Source organism: Drosophila mojavensis, unplaced genomic scaffold, assembly GCF_018153725.1.
Source record: "Drosophila mojavensis isolate 15081-1352.22 unplaced genomic scaffold, ASM1815372v1 contig_136, whole genome shotgun sequence".
NCBI lineage: Eukaryota > Metazoa > Arthropoda > Insecta > Diptera > Drosophilidae > Drosophila > Drosophila mojavensis.
In genome coordinates this window covers 22,713,730-22,730,266 of record NW_025318667.1, presented here as the reverse complement: position 1 = coordinate 22,730,266, position 16,537 = coordinate 22,713,730, and the positions used below count along the sequence as shown (strand labels likewise).

Sequence of the window (16,537 nt, the reverse complement as noted above, 5' to 3'; positions counted from 1 at the left end):
GCTTACTTTATATATTTTTTAAACGGATTGCAAAGAGCTTCAGCAGGCACTAGACCGAACTGGAGCTGATGGAGCTGGAGAAGGAGCTGCACTCGGCCTCGGAGCTGCTCGCGTCGGCCTTATCTCTGCAGTATTCCGTGATAAGAGCGCGCCCAAGTTACGGCAATTGCCTTGGCTGACTGTTCTTGGTTAGTCTTGGTTGTACGACGACAGAGCTTGCACAAAATGTCGGGTGAGTGAGTGGAAAGAGCATTAATATCCAGGGACGTCATCAGATATCAAACTGAACAGAGATGGCTTCACTACAGCCAGGTCAGCGTGTCGCCAAATGCCGTTCTGGCTGGCCATAATCTCTATGGCCGGTCATGGCTTTCATGCGGGCAACCTGACCATGGACAAGGTGCTTGCTCGCTTGCACGGCTGCCTCTCGGCTCTATGCTTCGGAGGAAGTAAGAATATCTTCTCTTAGGAGGGGTTCTCGCAGCCGAGGGCAATGCTGTCGGCGGTTACGACTCCAACGGTGATGTAATCTATTTGGTAAGAGTCTTTGGCATCGCCTATACGGCCGAGCACGAGGTGACCTCCGCTCCCAATGTGAAACGCTCTATGGCAGAGCCAACTACTTTGAGAGTTTGACTGTCATCCGTGCATGGCTACATCGATATACCCCTTGGCGATGGGGCAGTCAGGCTGGAGCACTACGTGGCTCTAGTAAAAATCTCCTTGAGATATTTAAATACATATGTACATATGTGCATATGTATATTATCGTCGTCTAGACACATTGCGTGACATGCATATAACCTCGGTGTGAAATAGAATTTCGTTTATTGTCTCCTATTTATCTGGAGTTCCACGGAAAGTATTAGCTGACTGCAGTTAATTGCCAATATTGATAAGATCTATTGGCTGTCTGGTTTTATGAGCGTGTTCGCAATTGGGTAACGATCTGGCAGAAAAGCTAAGCACTGCTCTGATAATTTGAGCTCACTGACTCATGCACGACAATATAATATCGATGTGCATGTATGATGCTCATAAATTGATTTTTTAAACACAAAAAATCAGAAAAGAAATTTGTTCGTAATAATAGTAGCACATAAATTCCTTTTGAATTTAACAGCGACATCTGCTGGCAGAATTTAGAACTGGCAATGTAGCGCCATCTATGTTATTAATGTTGCAGGGTCGCCACCATGTGGTAGTGGCAACGCTGTGCTTCCACTTTATTCGATAGTTTTCGTGCTCACAGCTGATTTCATATTTTTAGCGCGCAAGCCTTTTAGGGCCGCGAATTCAAAATAAACTGCTTATACAAAACACAGCAACTATTGGCCAAGCATATTAGCAACATATAAATAAAAAATAGTTGTAAATTGCTGAGCCATAGAGCAAAGTAAAGAGCAAAGTGCTGCCACCTGACGTAGCAAAAATCAGCTGTTGGTGCTAACAAGTAGTCGATAGTTGATCGACTGCCGCCAGACATTTGGCATGCTATCGATAGAGTGCGTATTTATTCAGTAGATTTTTTGCGGCTCCAAAAGTCGGACGTGTTCGTGGTTATTTATTTTATTTTTTTTTTAGAAATGCAAACACTTGCCAACATTAAATACGTGTACTGCATTTGTTTATAAGTGAGCGTGTAGTGAATGCGAATGCAACAATGTTCGCTGTAACCAAGTGTGATTGACTACCAATTGTAGGGACCTATAGTAACAACTACAAATGATCAAGCACACAAACAACAAACACAATAATAATAAAAGCTGAAATAGAAACAACAGCAACAACCACAACAACAAACAACGCTACTGCGTTAGCGCAACTGATTGAACGCCTCTCTCCTCTCGCCGCCTGTGACACGACAACACAGCGCAAACCAAAACACAGCAGCGCAACGGCCTGCTCAAGAAAAGAAGATCTTCATAGCGAACGTACAATCAAAACCATCTCAAATGATTGAGAATCCCGCACGAGTAAATATTAATTTGATATCAATTTGTAGCATTTAGACAATGTTCTATTCCGCTTATATGTAGTCCATTGGCAATAACATTAATAACAAGCGCGGCAGATGTCGCAGCGCTCTCAGCATTACCATAAATATTAACATGCAAATGAAATTTAGCTTAAAGTCTCCCAACATACGCCAATATTTCTAAACATCTCCAACGCTCTCTCTCTTTCTCTCTCCGCTCTCTCTTTCTCTTTGGCTCTGTCACATGCAGAGCTGGACATACCACATAGACCCATAGACCGAGCAACAACCACTATTCGCGGCGTCAACGGCAACGGCGGCGTCGGCGGCTATTCGCAAGGCAACGTCAGCGCAAACGAATTCTAATCAAGAAGTTCTCTTTACCGCTGCCGCTGCCGCTGTTGCTGTTGTTGTTGCTGTTGTTGTTGCTGTTGTTGTTTCTGTTGCTGTTGTTATTGATGTCGTCTTCAGCTGCGGCTTTTTATACTCTTCGCCCATTAGCCATGTGTGAAGTGGGTATATTGATTATATGCACATGCCTGTAACAGTCAGAAATGCCATTTCATTGACCCCATCTGTGTATGCGAGGGTGGTTCAATATGTTATTCATATATCGTTTAACTGCAAGTTTCGACTATAAAAAATATGAAATATGAATCGATTTGATTTAAATTTATCGATATATGTATACTACTTTCATACAAATCGATAAAAAATTATGATTGATTTATTTAGCTATAAGCACTAGGAATACACTAGAAATATCAAATTGGACATTACATTGACATACTCCTACATACTGTAAATCCCTATAAATCAATCAAAATAGAAGCTACAATATTTATTTATGTATTTAATTAGGGTATTTACAGGTCAAGCACTCCCCATAAGTTCAGTTTTACTCATTTTTTTCATGCACAACCTGCAATGTGTGTATGTGTGACAATTTAAAGAGTTTACTGGCGCTCCATTTGTTCCTATGCCTCCACCTCCGCCTCCGCCTCGCTCACCCTCTCCCCTCCCTCCGTACCGGCCGTAGCCCGCGGTAATAGTTTCGCCTTATTTTGTCAAAGTTTATTGCACTTTTAGCTGGCGCGCAATATACATACATACATAGCCAGATGGGTCGCATCAGAGCGGCTACTGCTGTTACTCAGGCGACGCAGCCTGTCAACGTCAGTGAGCTCCAGCGGAGCTCTTCAATAGCGAGATAGCTGCCTCGGCAGCTGCCACACAGCTCTAGCCTGTCAGCGTGCAGCAACAATTAGTCGCACCGAAAACAGACAAAAGCTTTCCTTGTTGCACAGCCAGCTCTATGCGACGTGAACTTCAAGCTTTAGCGCCAACTCGCAAGTGAATTTGCCACAACATCTACATGCGGCGCCTTCATGTCCGACCGCCTGCGCCCCAGTGTTTCGTTGCGTGTGCCACTCTGTTGGCAAGCGGAGCCAAACGGGTATATCAGTCCATTACATTGCTTTTATCATACGGCTCAAATTCTATTCTGCCCCACCCAGAAATCTTTTCCCCATACAGTTGAAGGTTCACTGCTGCCCTTCGATTACAGTTTGAGAGTCATAACAGAGTATTTCGACGGTCGGCAGAATGGAGGCAAAGCTGTTTTATTTATGTACATAATTCACTCGGCACTTGTTATATTTATACTCGGTAGCATGTGGCATGTGGCATGCGGCATGTGGCACGCGGCATATGCAACGTCACTTCATCTTCAACTTTGAATAGCCGAACGAACGAACATTCGCCATTTCCCAAATGAAATTAGACTGCAGCTCTCAGTTGACAGCTGAGAGTTGCTTCGCACTGAATAACTGAATAACTCAATAAGTTAGCTCATTGCCATGCAAATTGAATGTCCAACTGCACGACACAGTGTTACAACCACATACAGTGTGCACTGGCCCATAGTGGACACTCGACAAATCACTGTGTACTATTCTCTTAGATATTGCTCAATTAGGATCATTAAAAAAACTCTCTGAATGCATCAATAATAGAGTAGATTCCCATGCCATAAACTGGTTTAGTTGCCCATAATAGGCCGCTCGCAATTCCCTTAGATTTTCATGGCATGCAAGCAGTACTGTAGAAAGGGCAATCAGCATGTGGAGGCTTCACTGTTCAGCCTTGCGTGCTATGCAGCAACTGTTTAGAAATGGATTTTCATTTAAGTATGCGCTTAAATCGTAATCGTAATTACTTTTCTTTCGACTCGAGAATACGAATATTGTGAAAAACACGTTCTAAACGCCACATCGTCGAGAAATTTTCACAGGTATTACGTATAGATTATGACTCAACTTTCTGCAGGTGTATAGGTATTAATCAGCACTTTCTATGACCTCACTCCACCTCTACAACAAATTTATTTTATAGAAAGTAACTAAATGTTGCAATCAGCTGAAGGCGTGACGGATGCCATAATGACCGTATTATAGTTATAGTATACGATCGACAGCCGGACCGAACTAATGCGTCTAATCAGTAAGCCTCGACAAGGTCACAGATCCACTTTGGTTTTTCACTCATCAATATACGAAAAGCTGATATCGACCTTCCGATCAAATAGATCCGGTGGAATACATGCAGATTATTTTTATTTATACATATATCATTTCCGTTTATATGCACATCCATTGAGAATACTATATCCTTCATAATATATGTATATGATTAATTAATAAAATCTGATTGCCTTGGCCTCTCTAATCCTTTTCAAAGGTATATCCCTTATCTGCTAATTCTACCTATTAAATTTATAATTATTCTAAATATAATCATGCCTTTTTGGTCTGGCTAAATTCGTAAACTTTTGCAGCAAATAGTTTATCAATTTTTATTCCGAAACTTTGCTCTTTTAGAAGTTTAATTAAAAATGTGCATCCATCCTGGGTGATACAATGTATTTTCTATCGCATCGATTCAAAGTCAAATTCGCTTCGCTGAGCATTTAAAATAGTATTTGCTGCATTTTACCCTTTCTTGAATAGAAAAAGGAACATTTAGGAGGAAAGGATAACAAAGCATTTCAAATATTTACGCTTTGGCAAATGGAAAATTTAAATTAGCAATTAACAAAGTCGCGACGAGAGCTAACAGGAAATTTCATTCTTTCTTTCCTTTCATTAAAACAAACGCAAGGCTAAGATTAATCAAATTGGGATTGCTTAACTGATTGCTAAACCAATTAAAAATGTCAAAGACTTAATGGAGTCTACCCAGCATACATATAAAGCTGACTTGACAAAGCTCTTGAATTGCATTTTTTTTTTCTTTTTCTTTTTATTGTGTAACTTTTTTATTCAAGTAAGGCATATGCATGACACTTAATAAAAAAAATATATACATTAAAAAAAATATATATATTAAGTTTACATACAAAAAATATGTCATGTTGTAGGTCAGAGAGTCAAATGCATTTTTAAATTTGCTGACACAAAAAAAAAAAAAAAAAAAAAAAAAAAAAAAAATTAAGGCAATGGACAAAAAAAAAAAACAAAAACAAAAAAAACATTAATAATTGGAATATTGCCAGCACTTTCATTATATTGTTGCCAGATATATACAACAAAAAAAACAAAGTAAGAATCGTTGCAATCGAACGTATTGACAGCTTAATACTCGTTCACGCTCTATTGGACTGACCATATAATTTATAGCTCTAGCTGTAGAGTAAATCAGCTTAGAGAGTTTAGCTCTTTAGATATTGACATGTCACGCCCTTAAAACGGGGCTTGGCGCAAAGACTTTATACAGATAGATATAGTTCTTGCCAATTTACCCCACCCACTGGGTTTATTCAAAAACTCATAACCTGTTATCAGATGAGACACCTAATATATGCTAAATGTCAAGTCTCTGGTAATATATCAAAACGAGGTCTGCTCAACAAGTTTTATTATTATGAAAAGTCTTCAACCTAATCCGCATCAGATATCTCACAAATTCTCGAAGCACTTCAGAAAATCTTTTTTATAATCGATATAATCGAATACGATTGAGTAGATAAAGGCGGATGGAAATAAAACTGGCTTCTGTTTCAGTTTTTATTTCCATCCGCCTTTATCTACTCAATCGTAGCATAGCTTCTTCCTTTCATGGGCCTCTTCATGGGGGCAGTTCCAGGGATGCGGCATGTCAAGTGGCCAAATCTGTGATACACTTTGGAATTGGCCGAAATCGAAGGCAAGGCAATGCACGTCCAGGCACAGCAGCTGTCGGACATCATCATAAGTGGAATCAACTGAATAACAACATGAACATTTCAAAATAATCCATTCACGATACTTTTCGAACAGCCCTCTTCTATACACCGATGCACCCTTTTTACTAGGCAAACGTGTGTTCAGTTGAAACTGGGTCAACATACTGACAGCTGGGTAAAGACAGCTACGGAATTGATGGTGTTTTGCATTTCCATTCATCGACACTTGTCAGACATATATTCCAGATATACTCAAATACATATGTGATTATTTTTTTTTTTTTTTATATACATATATAACACACCATCAGCACATTTCCGTCAAGGGTCTTAAGCGTGGTTCTTCCCGCAAAAAAATAATAATTAAGACAACTTTGCAAAAGCCATCGGCCTTAACCGTGCTTATGGCTCAATCGGCCAGCTGTAGCCTAATTTGCTGTTGCCGCTGGCCCGGCTAACTTCAATTGGGCGCCGGACAAATTGCTTCTTAGTGGAAATACGTGATACGCGGCGAGTGTGTCAAAGAACTAGCCAGCAATTTCGTTGGCTACATGAGCAGCAGTGCTGTGCATCGATTTGGCCAAAATTGTTGAAATTCATTTCGACTAGCTGTGAACCTGGCCTGGCTAGCTAGCTGGCTGGCTGGTTGATAACTTTCAGCCGCAGGTTCTGTGCCTGCCCCAAACTTTTAATGGAGCTACCATGGTGACGCGCAATTGCCATTAAAATGGGACACGTAGGCCCTCAGCATGTTGATGCCATTAAAGCTGGCTGTCAGTGTCTCAGAGCAGGCAACGATGGCAATAATAATAGCTGGCGATGGCGACGATGGCGATGATGATTTCAATGGGTTGCTCTATGATAAGGGGGCGCGGGAGCGATTCAAACGGCGCACATACGCGAAAATTCAAATTAAATCAAAATCTAGCACGCTTATCAATTTAAGCCGCTCACTCCCCATTGACCCCTCATCCGTACCCATGCCACACACACACTCTCTCCCTCTCTCTCTCTCTCTATCTCTAGCTCGCTGTCTCCCTTTTTCGCGCTCCCACTCTCGCTATCCATGCCGATGATTGCCAGCGAAAAGTTTGCTCCCAATTTGCATACAATGCAGTTTGCAGATTGGCTTCGGCATTTTGTATAGCGACACTTAAGTGATTGCGAGCATATTGGCTTGCAGGGTCCATAAGCCACTTGCCCCAGAAGAGACATGCATATACTCTTATATACATACACACATATACATACATATATATATATATAGTCTCTTATTCATTTCAAACAAAGCTTTAGACAGGATGGAGCTAATCGTATAAGCATAGTTGAGTAAGCGTGAAGCGTGGCTGAGCCACGTGACAGCTCAAGGTCTTTGCTTAAGATAACGCTAAAGACACGTCACAAAACTATTTCATATACTTATTCGATATGTCAAGCAAATATGGAAAAATGTGTCTGATTATTATTACAGTCAAGTTTCGATCATTTGTACCCCGCTAAATCGCAAATCGCGATAAATCGACAAAAATTCAATCCCCTTGAAAGAAATTCGTTCTCAATAATTATCGATAAATTGAATTGATCCTCTTGCCATTTCGAATTATCGGGATTCTACTGTATTATATATATTTCATTTACAGGGTATCAGCGCGTGCTAGTCCACTCGCCCGCCCATAGAGTTTTGTTATACATTTTGCACTTGCGATCTATATTTACACTTTGTTGCTATCTTTTTCATTTGTTTATTTGGTTTTATTGCACAATTTGAAAGTCATGTTTTTCTGCTGTATTGCATTGTTGCGGCTCCATGCATTTATGTCCAATGAAATGGCTGGCGTTGATGCTGACGCTGACGCTGACGTTGGCGCTGACGTTGGCGTTGGCGTTGGCACTGACATCGACGCCGCCAATCGTTTTGATCGATACACATCCAACAGTTGTGCCATCCCGGCGGTTCTTTGTTTCTCTTGTTACTGTTGCTGTTGTTGTTGCTGTTGCTGTTGTGTTGTTGTTGTTATAATGCCAGTCGCCGGGGTTCATTGACTTTGGACATTTGTTTTTTCATGTTATTGCCAACGCTTTGGTGCTGCCACCGTCGCTGGTGTCTCTGGCAGTTGCTACAGGCTGTGCCCGCTGCCAGAACCAGAGTGTTAATTACTTTTTGTTTTAATTGTCAATTTATCGATGAATCGCAAACACAAACAAAAACCAACAGCAACAACAATTACAATAACTTTCTGGGCATAATATAATATCAACTTTTAGCCGTTGGCTGTGCAAATTTTATTTGCCTTTTTAAGGCCCATCGAATCCTTTCGGTGAACGCATTAAAAACTGCAAATATGTTGCATTTCTTTGTTTAATCGGTTTGTAAGCAACGGTACTTTCTGAATGCTGCACTGCTGCCTACCTCTCTGAGCGGGTATATTAGTTAAGCTTGATGAGTAGACCAACTTAATAGAAAAGACCAATTCGACTTATAGACTCTCTCTGTGTCTCTCTATCTATCTTTCTCGCTCTCTGTCTCAATATACCACTTCCTTTCTTCACATATCTGTATCCCTCACTTTCGCTGTACATTAGGGTATCTAGCTGTCTTTCTCTATAGCTCCACATTTGAGTCCTCTCTCTCCTTCTCTGTGTCTTTTTTCATCCATATTTGTATTCTTTCGCCATCTCTTTTTCTCTTCAGTCACATTCTCTCCGGCTCGCTTTTATATTTATCTCTATCACTCAGTCTATTTCTTCAAATATATCTCTATCTCTATATCTTTTATTTTGTTGATCTCTCTTTCGACCTAACTCTCTAACTCAATCTCTTTCTCTCACTATATTTATATATATCTCTCTCTCTATTTATCTATATTAATTTGCATCTCTATCGACCTATCTCTATCTTCGTATCGATCTCTATATATCTCTCTTTTCTACTTCCTTTACAACTCCATATCTATTTATTTTAACCTCCTCTCTCTCTCTGTCTGTCTCTTTTTCTTACACTGTCTTTCACTCTCCCTCAAAGCCGCTCCCTCTCCATACCTTTCTGCCTTACTGAAGTCCTGTTCTCTTTTTCCCTTTTTCTAAATCTTATATATTGCTCTACATTTTCAACTGTTTCTCCCCTGCCCCTATCACTCCCCCCCTCTATCTCTATCCCATTCACAACTGTCTCTCTCTCTCTCTTACCTGATCGAGTTCAATGCACTGTCTAATTTTATAGCTTAATCAATATGGAGCGTCGAACCCACGATGAATGAAGCCTTAATTTTAACCATGGTTGACATAACCAATTGAATTGGAGTCTAGCATTTTACTGGCAAGCTGGTATTGGTCGTGCTCTCATGTTCTTGTTGAATGCGCTGAAACGTTCAGTTTTAATTAACACATTGCTGCCTCGAACTTTCGACTCAATTACTTGAAAAACACGGCACGCTTCACTGTGCAAGCGGAGCCGTAGCTGAAGCTGGAGTTGGAGCTGGTGCTGCTGCTGGTGCTGGAGCTGGGGGCAGAGTGCGCTCTGCAGATTCATAGCAATGTGAGCTGGGAGCACTCTCTGCGCTCCACTGCGTATCGATGGGCGACTCCCCAGTGGCCTGGCCACACCAGATAGCACTCGGAGTCAGGCAGCAGCTGCTGCACGTCGTGCATACTGTCCAAGTAATTTATAATATGAGCGACGTGCTGATAAATGAGCTGTCGTTGCGCCAGTTGCTAAATATTAACCAGCCAGTCAGTCGCGTTTAGTTACAGTCTCCTAACCGGCAAAACAAACAATTCGGGCTTTGGTGGGTGGTGCCCAACAACAAGATACCCTGTAGCTGTCGCCATGCGTCATAGATCTCATAAAAATGGGCGAGAGAAAGGGAGATATTGAGAAAAAAAAAAAAAAAAAAAAAAAAAATGAGAACAAAATTTGCCTAACTGACTTATGATGTACGGCCGTGTATTTGTCAAATTTGAAGTTTTAGCGGAGTGTGGGGCAGAGTGCGAACGGAGGGGAGCCCCATGACGACCCAGATCGTCGTCCCGATTCGCTTCGCTGCGTCGCTGGAAGCCTTCAAAGCGCTCTAACTGCAATTTAGAACAAGGTCTTTAGACTGCCATTAAGGCACTTTACGTTCCGGCTCAGCATTCCGTATTCGCCATCAAATCATCAACACTTCCCGGCTGCAGCAGCCCCCAAGCGTAGCGCAACATTATTTATGCAGATTTTTTTTGTGAGTTTTTTTTGTTGCTTTTTTGTTTTTTGAAACAAAAGCTTCCAACTTAAACTGTCGCAAACGTCCCCGTCAACGCACCGAGCGCAACAAGCGTGAGAACTAGCGCCAGCCATTGATGCCACAGTGGTGCAAGGGACGCTAGAAAAGCCATTAAAGCAATCTCAACGAAATCTCTAAAGCAAATCTCGACCATTAACAGCCAAAAATCAAGAGCATAAATTTGCTTAGTTGGAGCTACATTGAAAGAATATTTTTTAGCTGGAATTCAACTCGGGAACAGCTGCGAACACTCTGAAGACAACAATTGTATATCTCTCAAAAAATATTTTGCCATATATTTTTATATCTTCTATTTAACTATATCTCTCTCTATACTTATATATCTCTCAATATCTTTATCTTCCTCTTTTTTCTCCTCTCTTTTCTATCTCTCTCACTCTATCCATCTCTCTAGTTATCTATATAACTCTCCATATCTATCCTTCCCTCTCTCATTGCTTATTCCTCTCTTTTTCTCTCTCTATGTCACTTCATCCCGATCTCTAGAGAGATACTCTACCGCTCTTTCCATCTATCTCTGTACCTCTAGCTCTCTCCCTCTCTCTTTCTATCTCAATCTCGATTTGTGCATCTCTCCATCCTTTTCTCTTAGTACCTTCAGCATATATATTTCTCTGCATATCTCTCTCTATCTCTGCCTCTTTCAATTGCAATTTTGTAGCTCTATCTAAAGCTCTGCTAACGTCTAGTATTATATACTCTTAAGAACTTATTATTTTTTACTGCGTGCGCATTTGTGGACACTGTTCAAAGAGCCAAACAAAATGCGATGCCATTAAGCTTAAGTTGGGAAAAAATAAAATATAAAAAAAAAATGAGAAAAGAAAACTGCTAGACGAAAAACCATCAAATAAAGCAAAAGTCTTCACATGCACAAAACTTAATGTCTGGCTGTATATATATATGTGTGTGTGTGTGTGTGTGAATGTACTATGCCGTTTGGTGGCCCATATGTGGCAGTGTGTGAGTGAGACTGGACTGCTATTTGGCAATACAATAAAATTTACACGCTTATTAATTTTTACAAGACTTTGTCCGACACTTGAGCAAACCGCCAGCAACATGAGCGATGAACAACAGCAGCTAAAAACAACAGCAACAACAACAACAACAGCAGCACTTGGCGGTGCGTTTTCTAAGGTTCCAGCATGTTTACCATTCACCCACAAACACACACTGAATAGTAGTGGTGCTTGGCGATCATGAGAAGTGGGCGGCGGGGCGGCGGGGCGGTTGGGGTGGGTATGGGGCTGGGCACCTCTTCAAACAAAATTTCCAACTTATATTTTGTTGTTGGTTTATAATTTTTTTTTTTTTTTTTGCTTTTGTTTTTGTTTTTCTTTGCGCTGGCAGCTAGAGCGGACACAAAGGCGAGCGCTGCAATAAGGTGAGGGGCGGGAGGCTCAGTTGGGGCGTCATTTTGCTCTAAAAAGTTTCGGGGCCTTTGGGCGCTGCTCTCAACGGCGGAATGAGCAAAGAGTGAGAAGTAGGCGGAGGTAGAGCAGGAGCCATAGGAGGGCGAACTGTGTGCGAATAGCCTCAGCTCGGTTAGTAAAGCTATTGCAGCATTTTTGGTTTACATGTAAATATATAAGCTCAGTTAGTTTTACTATGCAAAATATGGCAAGAGCAACATTTTTCTCTATTTTCCAACGTATTTCAGGCATAGTCAGGGAAGGCCAGCGAGAAAGTATATAAACAACGGTCCTGCCTGTCATGTGTATGTGTAAGCACACACACACTCATATACGCCCACACAGTTGCTTCATAACATCAAAAAGGCGGTGCACGGCTCGCCGCATACTTGAGGTTTGTCCGGGAGTTCTTATCCGCTTCCAGTTGGCATCCTGACCGGCCGAGAGCTGCTTAGGAACTGTCCAACAAGTAGACGGAACTCGTAGCCAGTGCACATGTATGCGGAGTCGAATTTATTGGGCGGGGAAGTAGTAGAAGAGAAGCAAAAGGGGCAAAAAAACGATAAGGTGAATAGAATAAAAGAAGGTGGCAGAAGAAAACTAAGCAATTTGCTTGCTTTTCAAATACGTTTAGTTTGAAAAACAGTTTTCCCAGAAAAAAACCGAAAGAGACAGAGAGAGAGAGAGAGAGGGAAAAAGGAAGACTAAAGGAAACTAAAAGTGATTCGTCGACCGCAGGTGGAAGTTGTCGAAAGTGTTTATAAGATGAAAATTACGAAAGTTGCTCAGCCAAACATCCAGTGAAACACTCGAGCACTTAAATACTAATTAAAAGATAATACGGACAAGCTGACTAAGCCTGCGGTCGCAAGATAAAAACTGCATGCCCTAAATTAAAGGCAGATGCCCAGTCAAAGCATTAGAAAAACAACAAATTATATAATAATCAAGTAGTTAAATATAAATAATAAAAAAAAAAACATACAATTTAAAATGAATTACACAGAAAATGAATTAATATCTAACAGTAGTAAAGAGAAAAAGTATTTTATAAAATATATAAAAATACAATTAAGAACGTTGCAGTCGGGCGTTACCGACTGCGGAATACTCATTCACATCCCATTAACAATTTAGTAGTTAAGTTTCGCTCTAATACTGTAGAATATACAGGTTTTTCCGATTTGCCACGCCCCAACTGGGCGTAGACACCTCATTTTTGGTCAGTTTTTAGAAAGAGATAACGGTACCCTAACTGCAAAGTTTGAATGCTTACCCTCAAAAAATGTGAAAATTACAGGGTATTTTTCGATATGCCACGCCCCTAAAGAGGCGTAAAAATTATTTTTGGGGAATCGATAGAGGAGGCTACCAGTAACTCAACTATCCAAATTTGAAGCTTCTAGCTATTACACTTTAGGAGATATAAACTTTTGCGGTTTGCCACGCCCCCTGTGGGCGGACATATATCCGACAAAACTTTTTGGTCTTGGGTGATCAGTCCGAGTATATATACAAAATTTGAGGTCTCTGCCATCAATAGTGTCCAAAATATAGGAGAATTTAAAATATCACTATATCTTCAGGCCCGATTTGCCACGCCCCCAATGGGCGTAGACTTATAATTTATCTTCAGACTTTATAGAATCATACCATTAGCTGACGTGCAAAATTTCAGCATTCTAGGTTTACAACTTTAGGAGATACAGTTTTATCCGATTTGCCACGCCCCCAATAGGCGTAGATATATCCGCCATAGCTCGTGATCTTGGGTGGTCAACGCGGACCTACATACCAAATTTCAGCTTTCTAGCTCTTCAACAAACATGATTTCTGGTATATTGGAAAATGCATTTTCCGATTTGCTACGCCCCTAGTGGGCGGATCGTGAAAATTTTAACACTTTATAAATCGGAGATATACACGAGTATGTGTTCCAAATTTCAAGTCTCTAGCTTCAATAGCGCCGAAATAGATTGCGTTCATACGGACAGACGGACAGACGGACGGACGGACAGACGGACAGACGGACGGACAGCAAGACGGACATTGCACAAAACCAATATACTGATTCACTTTCGTGAATGAGTATAAAAACTAGCTCTTATATCTTCGGAAATCGACGCGTTCAAACATACGGACAGACGGACAGACAGACAGACGGACAGGGCCAAATCGACTCAGCTCGTCGCCCTGATCAAGAATATATATACTTTGTGGGGTCTGCCACGCCTCCTTCTGCCTGTTACATACATTTCAACAAAACCATTATACCCTGACTTCCCATTTTCAATGGGTTCAGGGTATAATAATAATAATAAATAAATTAAATAATAAATAATAATAATAATAAAATAAATATATGTTGAGCATAATAAATATAAACTGGGGAAATAAATATATATTACAAAAATAATATATTTCTAAAATTAATTAAAAATATTTAAAAGTAATAAAAATATAGAAAACATAAATTGAAAAATAATAAAAAGGAAATTAAATAAAACTATTAAAAAGTTGTAAAAAGTTAGAAAAGGATACATATAGAGAGAATTTATTTAGTTCCCAACTCACATCATAAATCATAAAGTTGTGACTCTATTTGTATGGCTCTTAACGTTCCAGCGGGAAATCAATCAAAAAATTTGTCAGAATCAATTTAGAACTCATTTACGGTTCGCATTTTGCGAAAATTGATAAGATATGGATTTAAGTGCTCTTCACTCTCTAATTCGAACTTGTTAAATAAGAGCTACTTAGGCGGTCTATAGCAGCTGAGCTGAGCTGTGCGACTTTTGCAGCTGTGAAGCCGCAGGCAATGCCAAGTGCGACTGGGTCTGGGTCTGGGTCTGGGTTTGGTTAGCTTGAAGTGCCAGCCATTGCCCTGGCGAATGTCGCCGGACGGGCGAGTAGATGCTGTGACGGATGTCAAGCTGGCATCATGTACTCAACTAAGTATATGACCACTATAAGGTCGACACTTGAGCACTAGAATTGCAAGCAACTGCTCGACTGCTCGACTGCTCGACTGCTCGACTGCTCAGCTGATATCAGTTGGCAGCGCGCTAGCTGTGGGGATTGGAATGGGAATTGGAAGTGGATGTGGATGTGGATGTGGAATCGGGATTGGTATCGAGGGTTGGCCGTTGTGGCAGTAAGCGGCTTAGGTGCTCCACTGCATGCATGTCACAAGTCACGCTCATGTCTGCTATATGACATATTGCATTGTATATGCATATGTATGTACGTATGTATGTATGTGGCAGGGAATTTATAAATGTTTCTAATCAAATATACCCAGCAGATAGATAGACACAACATATATACATTTATATGCATGCATGCATGCGTTGCTGTTATTTACACACGTTGCTGTCTTTACTTACGGATAGTTCTATATATGCATGTGAATATCCACACGCATGTATATAAATATGTTATACAATATATCATTGTTGTTTGGCTTTGTTTGCAGTCCCATCGAACTGTTTGTCTGAGCCGTTTGGCTGCTTTGTCGTTGTGTATCTTGTGTGGCTGTCGTCGAAGTATCTTTTCTATTTAGTTTATTTGTATTTTGACAATTGTTTTAATCGAGGCTCGCATACTTTTACCTTTCATTTTCTCTCTATTGACAGCTATGACGGAGGAGATAACCGGCAATTGGAGCTACTATGTGTATATATCACTAACGTTGGTTCCAGTCTATTTGGCATTTCAGCTCATTAAGTTTTTGGGCTGGCAGCTATTTGTGAACAACTGAGCAAATAGCCAACGCACAGCCAACACATCCCAGCCATCAACAACATCAACAATAACAACACCAACAACAACACTTGCCAGACAACACCAAGCAGTGAGCAGCCAACACAGCGGAGTCATAATCACAATTGAAATTGGAATTGCAGTTGAGAGTTTGGAGCTGAAGCCGAAGTTGGAAACTGCTGTTCTAAAAGGTGCGTAGTCACTTGAAGGCAGTCGCCGCTGTCAGTCGAAAGTCGTTGAGTGCGCGTAAAGGACCGAAGTGTAGGACTCTGAGCACTGCAGGCTCAGCCCAATTTTCAGCTCCAGTCAGACAGTCAGTCAGACAGTCAGCCAGGCAGCTAGGCAGTCAGGCCTGGCCTCGTCGTTGCATCCATACACAAAGTCGGTTGCAAATAATTTGAAAACTATTTAAATATGCTTATGACTGAAGTTTTTCACTTGCAGCAACGCTCTCACTGACAAGGACCCATCCGGACGACACGCTGGGAATACAAAAAAAAAAAAAAAAAAAAATAATAATAATAATAAAAAATAAAAATTGAAGCGAGAGGCAAATACAAATAAAAAGAGATAGCGATAGAGATAGGAATAGAGATAGAGATAAAAAGTGTACGAAACGAGAAGCTGAAGAGATCGTTAAGCGCATGTCCTTTGCCCAAGCCGTGCATAACGGAGTATATAAAACATAATTTGCCTAAGTAAATATGTTTAAATTCAATAAAAATAGCGCAGTTAGCGCAGAGAACAGAGTATGAAAGCAACGTAAGCGATATAAATAACAAAATTAACCGGAAAAAGAAGAAAAGAGAAAACGGAAGAGCGCAGACAGAGAGAGAGAGAGAGAGAGAGGAAAAAACCTACGCACACACACAACACAAAG

The 16,537-nt window shown here is 40.7% G+C and overlaps 1 protein-coding gene across 2 annotated transcripts; it reads left to right on the top strand.

The window, feature by feature from the left end:
• Nucleotides 1-1,515: 1,515 nt before the first annotated feature.
• LOC116804468 lies at nucleotides 1,516-16,500 on the top strand. 2 transcript variants are annotated; one of them, XM_044006962.1, is made up of 3 exons: nucleotides 1,516-1,976; nucleotides 15,527-16,038; nucleotides 16,102-16,500. In XM_044006962.1, the coding sequence occupies exons 1-2, from the start codon at nucleotides 1,956-1,958 to the stop codon at nucleotides 15,653-15,655; spliced, it is 150 nt and encodes a 49-aa protein (XP_043862897.1). In that variant the 5' UTR covers nucleotides 1,516-1,955; the 3' UTR covers nucleotides 15,656-16,038; nucleotides 16,102-16,500. The 2 variants fall into 2 exon arrangements, with proteins under 2 accessions (XP_043862897.1, XP_043862898.1); XM_044006963.1 differs by having other exon boundaries at nucleotides 1,517-1,976; nucleotides 15,531-16,038.
• Nucleotides 16,501-16,537: the final 37 nt, after the last annotated feature.

Coding starts and splice junctions, on each gene's coding strand:
- LOC116804468 (XM_044006962.1), top strand. CDS start 1,956: ATGATTGAGAATCCCGCACGA. Junction 1,977..15,526: donor TGATTGAGAATCCCGCACGA/GTAAATATTAAT, acceptor TTCTCTCTATTG/ACAGCTATGACGGAGGAGAT.